The following is a 17,990-nucleotide window of genomic DNA, read 5'->3' as shown; positions in this document are numbered from 1 at the left end:
GAAGAAATGCACTCTTCACTCAAAACGATCAACTACATGTACATGATGACAAGATGTCAAATACAAAGAGTATGACGACATCAAACGTTCAATTGGCACGATGTGAGCCAACGATTGCGATCAATCGAACGCCATCCAATAAACTACACGAGATTGTAGAACCAGTCTTGATTTCACAAAAGCCAAAAATACGGAATTGGGGAGGAACATTTACGAGTACACCAGCATGTTTGTTTCAGCCAAAGACGGTATTGCAATGTTGTGCGATCATCGAGCTGGCTAGACGGATGGGAAATATAGAATGTAGAGCATTGGGAAGAGGACATAGTCCGGGTGATTTACCATTCACGCAAGGATGGCTATTACAGATGGATAATCTATCGGGATTGGTGGCGATCGATACAAGTGTTCCAACGGCTACTGTCTTGGCAGGAACGTACGTTTCGGACATGCATGGAATGCTGGAAAATGCTGCTGTCCCGTTAGGCATGCCCAATCTGGGATCGATCTCTGAACAAACGATTGGAGGCTTGATCTCTACGGCTACACATGGAACTGGATATTCTTTCCCAGTCATCTCAGCTGCTGTCGAGTCAATGCGCATCATTTGCGCTCTCGATGAGGCAGAAGGAGGAACGCAAGTGATCTCGTGTAGTCGAAAACAAAACGCAGATCTGTTCAATGCAACTTTGTGTGGTTTGGGAGCAACTGGTTTGCTTGTGGAGGTGACGATCAAAGTGGATCATTGGTTCAAATTGAAACAAATTTCGGAAGAATGCAAATTTGAAGATTTGATTGGACCGGAAACGAGTACGCCCAGTATTGCAACTTACTGGTCTGCTGATCAAATGGATGAGCATACATTGCCTATGCTGCAAAGTAGATCAAAAAGAGCTGCATTAAAGGGAATACAAAAGGCAAAGGAACTGATTGGTGTCAATGAGGACAGTGTAGATGCTAATGATGGTCTCGCAATCAAGCGTCCAATGTCTCTTGGAAAGCTACTAGCTCATAAACCTCATCTTGTTCCGGGCTGTCCAGCTTCAAGATTACCAAAATACCACACCAAAGACCCAAGCTCAATATACCCGATCGATAGTGTCAACAGTGAGATTGAAAAGGATGAATTGGACGAAGAGACAAGGGTGGCCCAATCCAGGCTGGAAACTCTAGGCCAATCTTCGCAACATGTCCGGATCGCATGGGTTCCACATGCAGGTATGTGCACTGTGATGAGGATGAATAAGACTTTGGAGCCGATTCAGGCACCCGGAGTGTTTTCAAGAGTATATGGACGTGTTGTTGGATATCACTTCCTGCAATTGCTCATATTCATGTCAAGGTATCGACCGAGTATGCTAGGCAATGTGAACAGATTTGCCTATTGGCTCACTCATCCGTCCAGACCTTCTGACCCCTCCGAATCATCGGTCCCAGCCAAGCCGATCGCAGCTGATGCAAATCAAAAGGCCATCACTGAGGATCCTTCTCAGTTTGCAAATGGCACATTTGACCCAACCCGACTAGGATCTTCGTCATCGCTCAATCGTGATCCTGAACCGTTGAATCCGACCAATCCACGCAGCGTGCTGGTCGATGCAGCACCAAGGGTGTTCAATTTCGATTGTCTGTTTCAACAATATACCAACGAATGGGCCATTCCACTCTCATGCCTTGGCAGTACATTACGTGCAATGCGCGATTGGTTGAAAGAAGAAGAAGAAATCTCCAAACGTGGAGGAGGAGAACAAGTTCATTTCCCCGTTGAAATTCGTTTTGTCGATGCAGATGGAATTTGGCTAAGTCCTTGTCATGGAAGAAAGACGGTTTATATCGGAATTGTGCAATATAGACCGTACGATTTGCCGATCAAATATCGAAGTTTGTTTGCCAAATTTGAAGTTTTAATGCGTCATTTCGGTGGAAGACCTCATTGGGCCAAAGCACATACTTGTGGACCGACTGAATTGGCAAGATTGTATCCAAATCTAAGCGACTTTTTGGCTTTGCGTAAATCAAAAGATCCCGATGGAATCTTTTTGAATCCTTATGTTCGCAGACATCTTTTGGGCGATCTGAGAGCTGAGGCCAGTCCGAGGATCTTCAAATCGAGGCTATGATTACTGTACTATAGCTAATTGTAAATTTGACTTTTCCGAACAAACATTCTCTAGAAGATCAACAAAATTAGTGGGAGTCTAAATTTAGTAAAGCAGGCCGAGGTAAGTGTGAAATGAAGGGTGTTTGTGATTGTGATCAAGCCACTTGGGAAAATTCTTCTAGCGAGAGATGCATTCGGCATAATAACCCCCTTGATGCTGTACACTTGCCTGCCGCCTTGTCCCGCCGGTAAGAAAAAAAGATAAAAATACTCCATAAATTTGACACACGCTAGCAAATCACCAATTCGCCGGCGGATCAACAGTGGCGGGCATCTTGGCTGAGGGAATGTCAAAAAGTAAGGATTATATTTATAGATATCAACCTCCGACCTGTCCCTATTTCTTTAGCTTTGTTTTTGCATAATAACAGCAGCAATGATGCCTGCCTGACTGTCTGCTCTTTTTGTTGTTTGTTAGTGTGATTGAATGACGTACACACACTAATTACTTCACTCAATCTATTGGGATTTGTCAAGTCCCTTGCACATAATGAAAGAAAAGATATACGATGCATCATAACAAAGATGTGATACTTTGACTGAATATGCGCATTTTGAGGGGATTGAATTGGAATGATTCAATCCAATCTCCTAAACATAACAAAGAGGGGTAGTAATCTCCCATCAACAATCATCATCACTGTCCCTGATTCAATCTCCTGATCATACAAATCTACTCTTCACATCCATGTCTAACATTTGATCGCATCCCTAACAACGAAACACACCTTCAAGATGAACTTTAGTTCATACTTTCTCATCCTTTTCTCCATTGCGACACTTCTAATCAGCACAAATGCAGAATCATCACGAATAGAATCACTGTCAAAGCGACATCCAGAAGATAAATGCGGTGGAAAACGAATGTTTTACACACCACTCATCCGTAGATCGGATGAAGAAGGTGAGTTAAAATTGATGAGAAAGACAAGTTGAAACTTACTGACAACTATGCCTCTCATAGAAATTGCCGTTTGTGATTCTTCCTGTTCACCAATCCAAAGTGTAAAATTATCATCATCATCTCCGGGTGCACAAAGACGAATGCATAAAAAGCAAGCAAGGCGAAGAGCAATCACAGAATCAGAGTTTCAACAATCAACTTCGATTTGGCAATCAAAAATGTCCAATTTGTATACGTGTGACGATACGAAAACATGGCCAGAAGAGGGCATACCGGAAAACGTGAAGGATAACTTCCCTTTCAATATGCGGACTTGCTTTTATGATCAAGCCGATACGGACAAAGAAGAATTCAAAGCACAGAATACGTTTGAACAGGTGAGTAGACAATCTGTATATAATCAAAGCAAGACGGCTTTACTGACAATTCATCCCACCATTAGGCCTGCAAAGCTGCAAACGGAGTGTTTACCAGACCGCTGCACCATTCTTGGTAGACAGCCATCCAAACCACTCAATGTACAATATCAATCATACTACACATCAGCACTAGATACCTTCACAGCATACATTACATCATTTGTACATTAATACACATCATTGAGATACCTAGAACATGACAATCATCGTCTTTTGTAAATGCATGGCTTGAGAATCGCTTGGCCACTTTCGACTAATGCGTCCAGATCAGCTTGGGAAGAGTAAGGCAAAGTCCATTGCGAGGATGGCTTTTTGTGAAAGGTAAAGATGATAAAGTGCGTATTGCTTGCGTCTTCTTTGTTGAATTTGAATCCAAGAGATTCAACAATCTCAATGAATTTCTTCTTGTCCGTAAAACGACTGGTAACTTCTGCAATAATCAATTCGCCAAACGGTCGAACGACTCGACTTGCTTCACGTATTTTGTCAACCCAATTGGTCGCCATCAAACTCAGGCAGAATACGGCAACGTCTACGACTCTGGCCGCATCTTCATCAGTAGTAATATGAGCGCCTATCGAAGCTACTTTACCAGGTAAGGGCAAAACACCAACTTGTGCAACGTCTAAGCCTTTCACGAATCCATCTTGACTGTCCAAAAGATCATAGCTCATCACCCGTGGTCGGATCGACCTATCTTCGCTCAGCCATTTGCCAAGCAAGCCTTCGCCAGCACCCAAATCCACAATTAATGCACCTCTCGCAAATCGTCCATTTCCAAACTTCGCATCTGCATGATTACCAGTTTGCTTCTTTCCGCCATTCTTTGCTTTTCCGTTCGTCTGTTGTTGCTGTTGCGCAACATTGTGTGATCCACTCTCTGCTTCTCTTTGTGCATCCCTAATCAATTCAAATATCTGTTTGACCGGAACTTTTGGCCAACTTTTCACCTGTTCGCGAAAGCCTTCATGATATTCTTCGAATTTGATCGGATCATTTTGAATCATCGCAAGTGTATTTGTGGAAGATGTGGTATACATTGTTTCATTGATTTGTCGAAATCTGGCCCCGGATAATTTTGAGGTGAGCGAACTGCGTGGTTGAGATTGCGGGGTGGGAACTATTTCAGAAGGCTTGGCCGGAGCAGGTACATTGTTTACTTTGGGTTGACTGTGATCATCAGATTGTTGTGCAGACGGTTGATTTGCTGATGCTTCTTCTTGCAGTCTTTGCTGCTTGCGTAGCTTCTTTCGTGCCTTCTTTGAAAGATGCTGAAGGGATGCATCTCCCATCGAAGTGTCTTCCTTTTCGGTGCTCATACCTCCATTCAATTGAACAGGCTCTGCTGCTGTGTCTGCTACAGGCTTCTCTGTACTTTTCGTTTTCTGCATAGCTGCTTTTGCTTTGACGGGAACAGCAAATGGGTCTGCTTTCCGCTTCTTCTTGTTTGCGCCATTTCCTCTTTCTGCCACATCTCCGACCGCCTTTTTCCCGTTAAGCATTGATTCTCTCGACTCTTCATTATCGTCGTCATTCCGCAACCCTCCAGAGCGTAGCTTTTCCTCTTCGTATTGATCACCAAGCTTCCTCTTTCCAACCAGTGCACCCTTCAATCTACGATCTTGTCGTGATTGTGCATCGATATGTATTCCATTATGATCATTCTCAGCTCCCAATCCTAGATTGACAGGTCGATGAACGAAAGGTTTTTCAATGCGAGGTTTACTGGATTTGGAAGTTGATCCATTAGCTGCTGCACTTAAAGCATCAAATTTGCTTCCTATTTCATCAGCCAATTTTGCACGTTCTAGCCGCAGTTGTTCTTGTATTCTTGCTATTTCCAGCTGCTCTTGTTCAGCGGCTGTACTGTTACCAGCCATAACGACTGTTATGAGATATCAACAAAGGAAGTTTCAAAGGTCATCCGTCATGATGGTATCCAACTCCCTGCCTGCAAATGAAGGAAGAATCAAAAATTCATCTTTAGCGTCCACTTCTTCAAAAATTTAAAAGGAGATTACATAAGCGCTCAATTGGACACTTTTTGACCGAGCACTCAAGTAAGGCACGATAGAAGCGTCCCACACGGATGCTTGGGTGCGGGGACTTACTAGCAGCGGAAGATGAAAAATAAACAATTCCCTTCGGGCAGCCCAGCCAAATCGGACGAGTGTCAAGCCGGGTAGAGTGCAGAGCTGTGAAAGATTCGGCTATAAGTTTTGCTTCGGCAACATAGCGCAGAGCGCAATGAGAATTTTATTTTCTTGAATGGGGTTTCATTAGCGCGAGATACGAGTGGAAAGTGCAGCTGATATGGTGAGAAAGTTGGAATTTTGATTGAAAAGAAATAATTAATTGAACAGGGCACAATCAGAGAAAAAAAAAGCCACCCTCTTCTTTTCGCGCCTTTTGTTACCTGCATTAGCGCTGTCTCTTTGCGTTTTACTACCCTTTCCCATTCAATCAAGCGTGGGGCTCCTTCATGTCATCAAAGCCCGTATTCGTTGATGGAAAATTGATGGTAATCAACAATTCATCCTCTTGACTTGATCATCATCATCAATCCCCCTCTCCGGAAGTTCTTCTGTTCAAAGGCGCGTTGACCGCGTTACAACGATCAAATAGGTTCCCTTTCATTCTCGACTTCATTTACTCAAGCCACCAATCCGCTTCCCCCTAAAAACTTTCGCCCCCCTTTTCGACATCCCGCACATTCTCCTCCATCCTCAACTTCGAAATACACAATGGGTTACGCAAGAAGAGTAAAGGGCTCTTTGCGCCAGCGTTGCCAAGCCTTCTGCAACTGGCTAGGACCTACGAAATGTGTTCTTTTAGGAGCATTTATCCTCTTTGGATCTTTCATCATTCAATTGCTTACATCGATTGGTGTCCCATACATCAAAGCATTTGATTTCTATCGATTCGATCTCAGCAATTATACGTTCGTCGAATTGGGAATGTGGGCAGCATGCAATGGACGTGAAGCATTCCTGATCCCAACAAGACCGGATCTCAATCAAGGTGAAGAATTTAATTGTCCACCGGCTGCTTGGGGTTGGCAAACTTTACGTTATTCCGGTATCACAAGAGCTTTTTTCGATAACAATCTCCCTAAAGCACTCATCATGCATCCAATCGCATGCTGTTTCACATTCTTCGCAATGGTAACAGCTTTGGTCACAATGAAACGACAAAAACAACATTTCTTATTGCCCATCTTTTCGTTCTTTTCTTGCTTGTTCGCTTTGGTCAGCTTTGTAATCGATTTGGCAACCTTTGTTCCAGCACGTCATAAGCTATTATCACCTGATGCTTACAACATTTTGGGAGCACTTGTGATCAGTACCAATTATGGACCGGCATTCTGGTTGAGTTTGACATGTTTCGTTTTGGACATTTTTGGCAATTCGATCATCATTGCAGGATATGGAATTTGGAGAATGCAAAGGAATCGTTCGCGTTGTAATTCCCAATATGAAAAAGATGCAGATATAGAAATGAGAGGTGGTTCACGTATGGCACGTCGTGGTTATTTCGCAAATGATTCTGTTGCCTCTCTCAGAGATCATTTGCCATACGACGAAAGAAAGATCACAGAAGGTGAACGTGGCTCAGGTACATTGTCTGCTATGTCAAAGCACAGTGTTGCATCCAGATCACAATCAGCCACACCAACTCAAACCCTTCAAGAAGTCACCCCAGCCGCTCATCATGAAGTCATTCCAGCCTCTCATCATGAAGAAGAGGAACATATTCAAGCACGTGATGAAGAAGAGGAAGATATGAACTCATCAGATGAAGACGATGACGGATATGATAGTGCGGTGAGCGCTTATGCAGATGCAAGAAGTGAAGTAGATGGCGCAAGTCGGAGTAGAGTGACACTTTCTTCGCCTACGATCGAATCAACGAGACGATCAAGCGACGGCGTATCGCGTGCAATTAAACGGAAACCCGTTCAAGGCTATTAAGCCAAGGTTCTTTTGTCTAGCATACATTCTTTTGATTTCTTCCACTGTTCATTTATTGCATTCGATTTCCCTTTCTCTCTTTATCTTCTCAGTGTGCCCCGTATCGCACCAATCCCTTGTACATACATACTCATTTGCTTTTGAGCGCTAAAAAGATTCCTGTCACCATTTACACGACGGAGGGTCAAAATGAATTGAGAGCAAATGACATAATCCGATCTTTTTTGTCCGATGTCCCAAGTTGACAACCAATGTCAAGAAGCTCAAGTACGAAGAACCCCGTTATTAATCTAGAAGTAAGGGTTTAGTTTTCTTGGCTTTCTATCAATCAGACAGACACGTGAATGAATGTCATTTCTATTCTATTCTCCTTATGGGGGATAAAAGTATGTAATGATAATCATGTAAAAAGCTTGGCAAAACAAAGGTATTCATTTGACAGTTCTAAAGACCGCCACGTTCTTGGCATTTTTGCGGATTGTGTAGCTGGGGGCGCCCGGCAGTGAACGGCACGGAAAAAGAAAGGTTGACAAAATTCTTCCTTTGCGCAAGTGCCTGGAAAGGTAATCAAAAGAAATTAAATGTGTTTATATGCTGTGCATTTGCCTTATGGTTTTTAAACACGCGCACGCACGGCAAAGGCACTGGAGAATTATTATACTTCACCAATCTATAAAGTCGGGTCTTGGCATTCTTGGCAAGTCGTACTTTTCCTCTTCCTCACCATACTACAAAACATTGACGTCAATCTTATCGAACAACAAATCATCCCCTTTCTCCTTTGGTCTTCTTTTCGATCACTACCATCACCATCACTATTGTTGGTAGCAATACAATCTTCGACAGACGATCCGTTTAAATAAGGTACAAAGTTGAAAGTGAACAAATCGACGTTCCTGAACTATACTCATTGTTATCAACTAGTACGACTTCAAAGAGGCCATCTCTATTGCGCGCGCGCATTCAAAATAACCACCAGACTTGGACATAGATCGACCTCGTTGCAATCAGGATGTCCTCAATCTCTGGAGATGCAAGCCTTCGTGCATCAGTGAGCACACCTTCCACTTCTTCTCCATTCGATAATCAAGCCTCTCCCGCCGGCAGTACACTGGCTACTTCAATGTCCTCCGGTTCTTCTCAACAAGGAGAAGAAGTCAAAATGATTCATTGCAGATGGGGCAACTGTCAAAAGACATACGATGATCCCGAAGATCTTTATCATCATTTATGCAACGATCATGTAGGACGCAAATCTACAAATAATCTTTGCTTGAGCTGCAAATGGGAAGGATGCGATGTTACATGTGCCAAGCGTGATCATATCACAAGTCATCTACGTGTTCATACTCCACTCAAACCACATGCTTGTGATGCTTGTGGAAAGCTTTTCAAACGACCACAAGATTTGAAGAAACATGAACGCATCCATACCGAACAACATCATCAAGCTAGGCAAATGAAGTATCAAACTGGTGGACCATCAAGCATGCATCCTTATGGAATGCAACATGCAATGGCAAGGTATGGTATGGATGGTGTCGCAGGTCCTGCCGCTGCAGCAGCAGCTGCAGCCGCCGCCGCCGCCACCTCAGGTCATCATTCCATGAGTGGTTGGGGCGGCAGAGCTCCCTACGATCAACATGGATACCATCATTCGACAGCTTTATACCATGGCTACGTGGACAACAGTCATCAACAACAAGGCATGTATCCATCCTTGCCCGGACAACAACGTCATGTCTCACCTGTAACTCATAATTCACTCTCACCATTGAGTTCTCATCTGGGTACGCCCGCTTCGGGCGGAAGCCCCGCTGCACATACTTATCGCGGCAGTATGGCAATGGGCAATGACGGCTATTCGGGCATGCAAGCAGAACGTCCAAAGGCACACGATGATCCAAATTCATATTCTTATCTTGCTCAAGGATCCTCTTTGGCTGGCTCAAAGAGATCCCATGAAGCCACAGCAAGTCTATTCGATGACGTCCGCCGTAAGCGCGTTGCGCCAACATATGACAACGTTATGGCCGAACGATTAGAACATTCGTTCGCCAACGGAATCGATGATGCAACACTTCATGCCATCTTGAGTTCGTTTGGAAACAGTAATGCTGAAGCTGAAGCTCAAAGTGCTTCTTTGTATCCATCGCTTGACTCACACCAACAAGCTCCTTCTGCTTCAACACTTGCAAATCAAGCCAAATATTCTCTTCCTGATGCTTTGAAGCAAACAGATTTGGCAGAATTGAACGCATTCTTGTTGCAAGTTGGTGCCAATGCAGCACGCACAGAGCCAAATGAGCAAGTGAGTCATCAATCCACATCCGCCAACACCTCAATGCCATCAACAAATCAAAACAATGTTGATATGAGCGGATTTGATTTCCAAGCCGCTCTTGCTGCTAGTGGATTGACAAACATTGCAGGATTTGACCAAAACTTGCTGATGTCTCAGCCTGACCTTATTGGTGATACTTCAGGATCATCCCACGGAGGAGACGCATGGAACAGACCGATTGCACAATTACCACAACGGGCGATGCACAACTCATACGGATCATCGCACGTTGGCAATATGTCTTTCGATAATATCAGACAATCAAGAGTCCCATCTTACGTGCCTCAATTGGGTGCAAAGGATATGGTCACCCCGATGTACAGACATGTCGAAGCTTTGACAAGAGCAGCACCAGATGTTGAACGATCAGTTTCTACGCCAGCTATGCCAAGATCCAAGGATGCAGATGATGAAAACATGAGCGAAGCAGCTTCTTCACATGAAGATGATGATCGTTCGTCGTCATCGTCATCATCACGGTCAACAAGACCGAAGGATTCTAGTCCTGGCCTCAACCTCTACCCACGCATGTCAATGAACGATTCTTCCAGAAGATTGCCTTTGCCAGTCTCTTTGGAACGAACAAGTTCAGACGGATCAAGTTCGGTTCGATCAACGATTCCTTCCATCACTTCCATTCTACAAGACAGACCAGGTCAAATGCAATGGCGTGAACAACAAGCAAGAGCATCATTCAGCTCTTCTTCACCCAGCCCACCACCACAAACTCCTCCTGTCAATTCATCGGAGCCTTTGTACCCTTCCTTGCGTCAAGAGTCTCCATCGCCATCTACAGGATCTTCGGGTGGAATGGAAGATGTTGCAAGAGATGTTGCAGCTTTGGATGTTGAAGCTAAATCTGTTCCTTCTGATGTTCGTCAACATCATGCTCGATTGATCATTCAATTGTTGGTTGCTTTGAACGATCCCGAACGTAGAAAGGCAATGCTCGAGCGTACTTCTGATACTTTGGCACCAATTCGATTGAAAGTGACTGAAGCAGATGAAGAAGACAATATGGATATGGCTACTACGCCAACTTTGGGCTCTTCTCGTTCATTGAAATCACTAGATAGAGAAGATACTCGAAGTGATGGAACAGGATCGGATGTAACTGCAGACGGAAACAAAAAACCTTCTCCACCAACAATTATTCGAAGTCAATTGCCAAAGATCGCTGATCTTTTAAACGAAGTTGATTCTTCTGCACCACCAAAAGGTGCAGGTGGAAGAAAGATCATGGATATCGATATTTAAAAAAACCAACAAAGAACAATCTTTTCTCAAACGCTCCCTGTATTTCGTGCGACCTAACAGAGTCTCTTTATATTTCTTTAATTTTCTTGTTATATTTTCTAGCTGTTATCGTATCCTACTCATATCTCTTTAAAGATAATGGTTGCAATGTATTTGTTCCTAGTATTCCATGAAGAGTGAAGACTGAACTGGCAAGTGTGATCGCGATAGTGCTTCTGATGTATGATTGTTTTTCACGGTGTCTGGAAACAGAGTATATACAAAAGAGAAGAGCCTCAAAGGTGAGGAGTGACGTTGTATTGTTTGAGAAGCTGATGAGAGCGTTCTTGAATACGATCATAGCGTAACCAAAGTTGTTCGGATCGTTTGAGTTCACGTCTGCCTTGTTGTTGAAGATGGACTTCATCAGGTCCATCAGCGTATCTTAATGTACGCAAGCCTGCCCACATGCCTGCCAACGGGAAATCTTGTGAGACACCTGCACCACCATGAACTTGCATAGAATGATCAACAACGTCCAAAGCTGCATTCACGACTGCCACTTTAGCATAAGCGATTTGACTTTGAGCAGCTTTTGCGCCGTAAAGGTCAATCATTCTTGCGGCAGAAATGACCAATAAACGTGCTTGTTCAATCTTGATTCTACATTGTGCAATATTTGCCACAACTGTTCCATGTTCTGCCAATAATTTTCCAAATGGTTTCTTTGTTGGATTTGTTGCTCTTCTGATCATATATTCAAGCGCACGTTCTGCAGTTCCGATACTGCGCATGCAATGATGAATACGTCCTGGTCCCAAACGACCTTGGATGATTTCAAATCCTCTACCCCAACCCAAGATCAAATTCTTGACAGGTACGCGTACGTTTGTATATGTGACTTCACAATGTCCTTCTGGTGCATCATCATAACCAAACACACGCATAGGACGAACGACTTTGACACCTGGAGCATTTGCCGGAACGATTACGATCGAATGTTGTGCATATGCAGATTGATTTTGAGGATGAGATTTACCCAAGACCAAGTGAACTTTGCACCTTGGATCACCTGCTCCGGAAATCCACCACTTATGTCCGTTAATCACAATCTCATCACCTTCTTGTTTGATTGAAGTACTGATGTTTGTGGCATCGGATGAGGCAACGAAGCGCTCAGTCATGGAGAACGCACTGCGAATCTCTCCGTTCAATAAGGGTTGCAACCAAGTACGTTGTTGTTCTTCGTTACCGTATTTTGCCAGTACCTCTGAAATAAGGGAAAGAAGAAGGAATGTCTGTCAGTATTTTCAAACTTCTCTCTCGTAAGAACGATCAGCGCAACGCACCCATATTTCCTGTATCGGGAGCTGAGCAATTCATTGATTCACTGGCAAAATGATGTCCACGACCCAGGATTTCCGCCATTACACCGTATTCCAAATTTGTCAAATCGACACCATGTTTAGGGTAATGATGCTTGCTCAAGAATAAATTCCACAATCCTTGTGATTTTGCTTTCTTTTTTAATTCTTCAACAATCGAAGGAACGATCTTCCAACGAGTTGCAGGGTCGGTACTAATTTGACTTTCGTACAATTCTTCAGCGGGCATGCATTCTTCCTGGAAAGGGTGAAACGGGAAGAGAGGAATGTCAGAAAACGTTGTCATTGTCCTTTTCACGTCTTTTTACTCACCACTACGAAGCGAACGACTTTTGTCAAAAGATCTTTTGCATATTGGGAAAAGTTATTCTCGATCAAAGACCAAGCGCCGGGAGAGATGAATCCCTCAACGACGGCAGGATGTAAAGATTGTTTGGCAGCCATACTGTGGAATCTGTAGAAGAATGAATGTGATAGTGATGGAGATGATGGTCGTGATGATGTGAGAAGTATCGCAAGGTGTATTCCCCCATCTTACATTCTCCGGTAAACAGGCTTTCTGGTTTGCCTGAGAACCGGGGCAAGGCACCATGTCAGTATAAGAACGTTGCAACCTTTTTTGCACACCTCTAGCCGGATAAAACGCTCATACTCGCGCCGGCGCTTTTGCAGTCTTCAAGGCTTACATCACTGCAGTGGCGAGTGCGGGGACAAGAATTGAGAAGAAGGTGCACCAGCTGTACCTTAATTCAAACAATGAACTGCAAGACGGGAAAGAAAACGAGAGGCTTGCAGTGATAATAGAGACAAATCAAACAAGCCTGAAGCTCACAATGATCTCCGTCTTCCGCTTTTAAGATGTTTATACGTGCTAGATGATATTGATAATGATAGAGTACAAATGTATATCTTTACATGATGGAGTAGATTAATTATCACTCTGATCGTCTTCCTCGGAAACACTCTTGCTATCCATCTCTCCCTTCTGTTCGCTCTCCTTCATCTTCCTTTTCGGTAAATGTTCATCCAATGCTTCTTCCCAACTGCCCGTTTGATTGAAAGCCAACAAAATATTCACAACTTGATTGACCGTCATCACAGTGCTTGACTTTAATCGATCTGCACCAATCGGCAATCTAGCTGTACGTAAGCCTAATCTTCTCGCTTTTTCAGCACAAATGTTCTTGTACCTATTTCGATCCACCAAACCTCCAATGACGTACATCTCTCCTTCCTTGATAGTGTCCAAAGTAGTCTCAGTATCAGCAGTCAGATATACGACCTTATCAAGCGAACAGACTGGTTGAGTCTGAGAGGTTCCCGTGCTGTCTTCCTTATACAGACCCTCTAATCCTCCTTCGTTTCGCAATTCAACATCTTGCCATCTTTCCCATGATCCTAACATTCGCTCTTGCATCCTTTGTCCCACTTTACTGTCAAACAACGTCAGCTCTGGTCCTCTTCCATTCTGTTCAAGGTGATCAGCGCCAACGTCTGTTGAGAGTAGCTCGGTCGGTGCTAGCGTTCCTTGTCCGCATAAGATGAGCGATTGAAAAGGTCGAAGGGCCATCTTGTTCGCCGAATAGACGAGTGTCAGCTGTGATGTCATTGATGCGATTTCCTGACAAAGGAGGAGAAAGAATGTCAGCTCACCCGAAAGTGACATACAGTGTCAATATAGGCTTACCTTCTCTGTCATCAAATCATCAAAGCCCAAATCAATCACAAGCGAAGCATTTACAGGAACGCTCTCTGCCGGTCTAATCTTATGTTTACTGACGGGAACGTATGTACCTTGCTTCTTTGCTTCTTCCCTTTTGATCTTTTTACGTTCTCTTTCCCGTTGTCTTTTGATTTTCTTTAATTCTTCATTTCGTTGTGCTTTCAAGATTCGTTTTTGTGCATTTTTAGATAGTGAGGGTGCCTCGTTAAACAGCCCTTCTTCTACTTCTGTGGGAGATTGTCGTCCAGCCGAAGAGGATGATGCTGTTGAGGCTACATGATCAGTGATCAATGCGCCATGGTGATTGTATGTCGCCATTTCTGTTTGTGCTGTGTTGTATAAAGAGAGGTAGCATTCATTCGTTCTTCTTGATGTAAAGAAAAAGACAAGCTAAAATTAGCCTATTCGATTGACACACACGCTTATGCGCGAACAAAGGACGTCCCTTTCAAAGCGGCTTTACCGAGCTGTACGGAATTTAGAAGGGAGGTGCACTTTGCCAGTCTGTCTTTTGAAAGACCGGATATAAGGCACACCTGTGGAGAAGACAAGGTTGGAAAGAAGAAGCCGGTGAAAAGTGCATAAGTAGAGGCTGTTAAAATCAATCCTTTCTCCTTCCTTCCTGCTCATCATCACCATTCATCATGTCAGCTCCAACTCAAATGAAAGCTTTATTCTCGGCTGAAGGCAAGACGGCTAAAGTGCAAGACACTTCCGTGCCAAAGCCAACAGAAGAAGAAATCTTGATCAAGAATGAAGCCGTTACTTTAAACCCAACAGAGTGAGTATGAATGGTATATGAAAATGGTCATAAGATGTTTTTTTAACAGAACCCAATCCTACTTCTTTCCTCCAGCTGGAAACATATGCGCTTGATGGCTGAGCCAGGTTTGATTCTAGGATGTGATTTTGCCGGTACAGTTGTTGAAACTTCAAAGACTCACAACACCGTCAACAAGGGCGACAAAGTAGCAGGTTTCGTTCATGGAGGCAAATACGCCGATCGTGGCTCATTTGCTGAATATCTCAAAACTGATGCCAGGTTGGTCGTCACAGTACCTCAAGATGTAGAAGTGGAACGTGCTGCAAGTGTTGGAGTTGGTGGCTACACTGCTGCTCAAGTGAGTATATGCAACATTCATTTACTAAAACAATCTCACTAACCCTGTTAAAATATCATCTGTAGGCACTGTTCCAACGTCTAGGTCTCAACTTACCTTCTCAAACGGCTACCGAACTACCTCAAATCAGCCCTGAATCTCCTCAAGTGTTGATTTGGTCAGGTTCTACATCCGTTGGTCAATGGGCAATCCAACTTGGTCGTGCAGCAGGCTATCACGTCATCACTACTGCATCTCCTAAAAATCATGCAATTTTAAAAAAGATGGGTGCAGCAGAAGTTTACGATTATCGTGATGAATCTGTTCCTGAAAAGATCAGCAAGGGACATCCTCGTTTGAACGCCGCTTTGGACTGTATTTCTGAGAATGGTACCCAAAGCTTGGCTGCTAGATCATTGGGCAGCAAAGGCGGAAAAGTGGTTGTCTTACTCAAACCCGAAAAGGAAGCTATGGAATTGCGTAAAGAAGTTGAAATCATTCATACTCTTGCTTATACTTGTTTGGGTAAACCTTTCAGTTATGGACGTGCAGAGTTCAAGGAAGAACAAGTTCATGCTGATCGTGATTTCATTATCAAATTCGCAAATGGAAATCAAGGAATCTTTTATCACCTTTTGAAGAACAAATTGATTACTGGTAACCGTATCAAAGTATTTGGTCAAGGCAAATTGGACGGTATCCTGGAAGGTTTAGATCAACTTGAAAAAGGTCAAGTTTCAGGTGAAAAGCTTGCTTTTACTTTGTAGGCAAACAAAATCAGTTAATTTGTAGGAAGTCATAATGCCATGTTTTATTCCATATCTGTCTGTATCAAAAAGTCATGAGACCAAAAATGTCTTCTTTAGTATGCTCCACCTTCCACTCAATCAATCTTCCTGATGAGGGGTGTGTTCTCTTAAAGCAGCACAACAGCTAAGCAAAAGCTTTGCGCTTGTAAAATGACCGCACGCGTGCAGTACTATTGCATATTTACATTTTCCACTTCCAGATCGCGCAATACGCTACTTCAACTCATTTCAACATTTTACAGCATATATTGTACAGCTCCTTACCATCATCAATAGCTACTCTGTGTGGTGAGAAAGAAGCAGTAAAACTCCGCCACAATGTCACTAAACAGATCCGGACGGAATAATAGCAATAATTTGCCATCCTATTATTCCTCTCAAAATGGATCGAATTCTCGTGATTCGAATTCAGTCTCTCGAGCAAAACCTCGATTAGGACCAAACAGATCTACAAAGGCATCCGGAAAGCTCAAAATTTTACCTGAAGAACCAGAAGATGGCGTTCACTCAATCCAACCTACCGCCGAAACTTCTCAACGTCAAAGTCGTAGTGGTCCACAAACAGATCGACCTCCGATTCAAGGTACGATCGCTGAACAGGATGAAGATGATGACGATGATGACGATTCAAGTGAAGATGAAGATGAAGGTGAAGAACAACGTCTCAAAATATCCAAACAACTCGATCTTGCACGTATTCCAGAAGGAAGTATGAGACGTGATGCAAGACGAATCACTCGAAAAGGTCGTGCAAGTCTTCCGCGTGTGACGGCTTACAGTACAGCAACATCATATCGTATGAGAGAATTAACAAAATGGCTACAGGCAAGACGGGACACACATCGAACCAATGCGATGACTTTTGATGAATGCGTTTACTCGACCTATTCTTACGATCTTATTGACCAAGATCGAAATATGCAGAATGATACCTACAGAAATCAAGCACAGCATGTCAACGTAACCCATACAAAGCATGATTCAAATCATGCAAAGACGGCTGATCTTTTGGGTATTCCCGAATTGAACGAACGAGAGAACGACGCAAAAGATACATCAAAGAATGAACATAGCGCTGAATCGAGTAATAATGGAGGAAGTACTTCCACCCTTGTTGATGTTCCTTCGGTAGAAGATCGCGATGAAGAAGCTGAAATGCAAAAGCAAAAAGAAGCTCAAATCGCACGTCGTGAAGAAGCAAAAAGACGAAGAAGAGAACGTTTTGCCGTTCATGGAATGGTTCCAGAAGTATTCTTTATGGAATACGGAACGGTTGTCATTTGGGGTATGACAATAAACGAAGAAAAGAGACTTTTACGAGAATTACGTAAATTTGAAGTGGAAAAATTGGCACATGAAGATATCGAAAGTGAAGATCTGAATTGGTATTTGGCTGATTATAGTCGTATCTATAATGATGTTATCACATTGCGAAAAGGATCAAGTTATATGACAAAGTTGTCTTTATCCCATGCACTTGCACAATCTACCAAGATTAGTTTCTTTGAAGGTGTGATCGACAATACCATCGATACAACAAAGGATATTCCACAGAGTATCGCCGAAAGTGGAAAGATTGGTTTGCCTCCTGTGGATATTATGAAACAGATTGGACATCTTTTCATCTTACGTATGAACATTCATCTTGTCGGGTCGATCGTCGATTCACCAGAGATTTTCTGGGCTCAACCGGATCTTGAACCTCTTTATTCGGCCGCACGAAGTTATCTTGAAATTCCACAACGGATCGAATTGCTAAATGCACGCGTGGAAGTTTTACAGGATATGTTGCAATTACTCAAAGATCAAGTCACCTCGAGTCATTCTGAATGGCTTGAAATTATCGTTATCATCTTGATTTTGTTGGAAATCATTTTAGGTGTAGCAACAATGGTTGTCGATTTGTATTTCGCTTAATCACTCTTTATAATCAATCTT

The 17,990-nt window shown here is 43.2% G+C and overlaps 9 protein-coding genes across 9 annotated transcripts; 6 read left to right on the top strand and 3 right to left on the bottom strand.

Moving 5' to 3' along the window:
• Window positions 1-29: 29 nt before the first annotated feature.
• On the top strand, window positions 30-2,174 carry FA14DRAFT_159303 (uncharacterized protein). The gene has a single exon (XM_025498150.1). It carries the CDS (start codon window positions 54-56, stop codon window positions 2,118-2,120), a length of 2,067 nt encoding a protein of 688 aa, XP_025357412.1. The 5' UTR covers window positions 30-53; the 3' UTR covers window positions 2,121-2,174.
• A 514-nt stretch (window positions 2,175-2,688) lies between these two features.
• FA14DRAFT_10040 (uncharacterized protein) lies at window positions 2,689-3,624 on the top strand. The gene is made up of 3 exons (XM_025495691.1): window positions 2,689-3,065; window positions 3,126-3,442; window positions 3,508-3,624. The coding sequence occupies exons 1-3, from the start codon at window positions 2,897-2,899 to the stop codon at window positions 3,559-3,561; spliced, it is 540 nt and encodes a 179-aa protein (XP_025357411.1). The 5' UTR covers window positions 2,689-2,896; the 3' UTR covers window positions 3,562-3,624.
• Window positions 3,625-3,687: 63 nt separating this feature from the next.
• On the bottom strand, window positions 3,688-5,542 carry FA14DRAFT_129468 (uncharacterized protein; the record flags this gene model as incomplete). The annotated part of the gene is made up of 3 exons (XM_025496891.1): window positions 4,362-5,542; window positions 4,077-4,241; window positions 3,688-4,022 (listed from the first exon to the last, which is right to left on the bottom strand). The coding sequence occupies exons 1-3, from the start codon at window positions 5,362-5,364 to the stop codon at window positions 3,688-3,690; spliced, it is 1,503 nt and encodes a 500-aa protein (XP_025357410.1). The 5' UTR covers window positions 5,365-5,542.
• Window positions 5,543-5,862: 320 nt separating this feature from the next.
• FA14DRAFT_159302 (uncharacterized protein) lies at window positions 5,863-7,880 on the top strand. The gene has a single exon (XM_025498149.1). The coding sequence runs from the start codon at window positions 6,229-6,231 to the stop codon at window positions 7,453-7,455; it is 1,227 nt and encodes a 408-aa protein (XP_025357409.1). The 5' UTR covers window positions 5,863-6,228; the 3' UTR covers window positions 7,456-7,880.
• Window positions 7,881-8,680: 800 nt separating this feature from the next.
• On the top strand, window positions 8,681-8,890 carry FA14DRAFT_106099 (uncharacterized protein; the record flags this gene model as incomplete). Its single annotated transcript, XM_025495768.1, has 1 exon — window positions 8,681-8,890. A coding segment is annotated over one exon (210 nt), but the record flags the coding sequence as incomplete, so codon positions are not given.
• Window positions 8,891-10,927: 2,037 nt separating this feature from the next.
• On the bottom strand, window positions 10,928-13,159 carry FA14DRAFT_166475 (acyl-CoA dehydrogenase NM domain-like protein). The gene is made up of 3 exons (XM_025500033.1): window positions 12,733-13,159; window positions 12,385-12,658; window positions 10,928-12,305 (listed from the first exon to the last, which is right to left on the bottom strand). The coding sequence occupies exons 1-3, from the start codon at window positions 12,862-12,864 to the stop codon at window positions 11,332-11,334; spliced, it is 1,380 nt and encodes a 459-aa protein (XP_025357407.1). The 5' UTR covers window positions 12,865-13,159; the 3' UTR covers window positions 10,928-11,331.
• A 131-nt stretch (window positions 13,160-13,290) lies between these two features.
• On the bottom strand, window positions 13,291-14,480 carry FA14DRAFT_159301 (uncharacterized protein). Its single transcript, XM_025498148.1, has one exon. The coding sequence runs from the start codon at window positions 13,988-13,990 to the stop codon at window positions 13,349-13,351; it is 642 nt and encodes a 213-aa protein (XP_025357406.1). The 5' UTR covers window positions 13,991-14,480; the 3' UTR covers window positions 13,291-13,348.
• A 125-nt stretch (window positions 14,481-14,605) lies between these two features.
• Window positions 14,606-16,092, top strand: FA14DRAFT_141132 (GroES-like protein). Its single transcript, XM_025497122.1, has 3 exons — window positions 14,606-14,924; window positions 15,000-15,264; window positions 15,330-16,092. The coding sequence occupies exons 1-3, from the start codon at window positions 14,788-14,790 to the stop codon at window positions 16,008-16,010; spliced, it is 1,083 nt and encodes a 360-aa protein (XP_025357405.1). The 5' UTR covers window positions 14,606-14,787; the 3' UTR covers window positions 16,011-16,092.
• A 4-nt stretch (window positions 16,093-16,096) lies between these two features.
• Window positions 16,097-17,969, top strand: FA14DRAFT_163141 (DUF155-domain-containing protein; the record flags this gene model as incomplete). The annotated part of the gene is made up of 3 exons (XM_025499797.1): window positions 16,097-16,149; window positions 16,499-17,136; window positions 17,227-17,969. 3 exons carry the CDS (start codon window positions 16,097-16,099, stop codon window positions 17,967-17,969), a joined length of 1,434 nt encoding a protein of 477 aa, XP_025357404.1.
• Between the last annotated feature and the right edge of the window lie 21 nt (window positions 17,970-17,990).

The sequence above is a fragment of the Meira miltonrushii genome (genome assembly GCF_003144205.1).
Source record: "Meira miltonrushii strain MCA 3882 unplaced genomic scaffold FA14scaffold_1, whole genome shotgun sequence".
Taxonomy (NCBI): Eukaryota; Fungi; Basidiomycota; class Exobasidiomycetes; order Exobasidiales; family Brachybasidiaceae; genus Meira; species Meira miltonrushii.
Note: the sequence above shows the minus strand (reverse complement) of the source record. Positions and strands in the feature narration are given on the sequence as shown.

What these genes read in the sequence shown, in the direction of transcription:
- FA14DRAFT_159303 (XM_025498150.1), top strand. Translation starts at nt 54, where the DNA reads ATGTCAAATACAAAGAGTATGACGACATCAAACGTTCAATTGGCACGA.
- FA14DRAFT_10040 (XM_025495691.1), top strand. Translation starts at nt 2,897, where the DNA reads ATGAACTTTAGTTCATACTTTCTCATCCTTTTCTCCATTGCGACACTT. An exon ending in CCGTAGATCGGATGAAGAAG is followed by an intron (nt 3,066 to 3,125) that starts GTGAGTTAAAAT and finishes TGCCTCTCATAG; the next exon opens with AAATTGCCGTTTGTGATTCT. An exon ending in CACAGAATACGTTTGAACAG is followed by an intron (nt 3,443 to 3,507) that starts GTGAGTAGACAA and finishes TCCCACCATTAG; the next exon opens with GCCTGCAAAGCTGCAAACGG.
- FA14DRAFT_159302 (XM_025498149.1), top strand. Translation starts at nt 6,229, where the DNA reads ATGGGTTACGCAAGAAGAGTAAAGGGCTCTTTGCGCCAGCGTTGCCAA.
- FA14DRAFT_166475 (XM_025500033.1), bottom strand. Translation starts at nt 12,864, where the DNA reads ATGGCTGCCAAACAATCTTTACATCCTGCCGTCGTTGAGGGATTCATC. An exon ending in AAGTCGTTCGCTTCGTAGTG is followed by an intron (nt 12,659 to 12,732) that starts GTGAGTAAAAAG and finishes CACCCTTTCCAG; the next exon opens with GAAGAATGCATGCCCGCTGA. An exon ending in TCCCGATACAGGAAATATGG is followed by an intron (nt 12,306 to 12,384) that starts GTGCGTTGCGCT and finishes CCCTTATTTCAG; the next exon opens with AGGTACTGGCAAAATACGGT.
- FA14DRAFT_159301 (XM_025498148.1), bottom strand. Translation starts at nt 13,990, where the DNA reads ATGGCCCTTCGACCTTTTCAATCGCTCATCTTATGCGGACAAGGAACG.
- FA14DRAFT_141132 (XM_025497122.1), top strand. Translation starts at nt 14,788, where the DNA reads ATGTCAGCTCCAACTCAAATGAAAGCTTTATTCTCGGCTGAAGGCAAG. An exon ending in GTTACTTTAAACCCAACAGA is followed by an intron (nt 14,925 to 14,999) that starts GTGAGTATGAAT and finishes TCTTTCCTCCAG; the next exon opens with CTGGAAACATATGCGCTTGA. An exon ending in GTGGCTACACTGCTGCTCAA is followed by an intron (nt 15,265 to 15,329) that starts GTGAGTATATGC and finishes TATCATCTGTAG; the next exon opens with GCACTGTTCCAACGTCTAGG.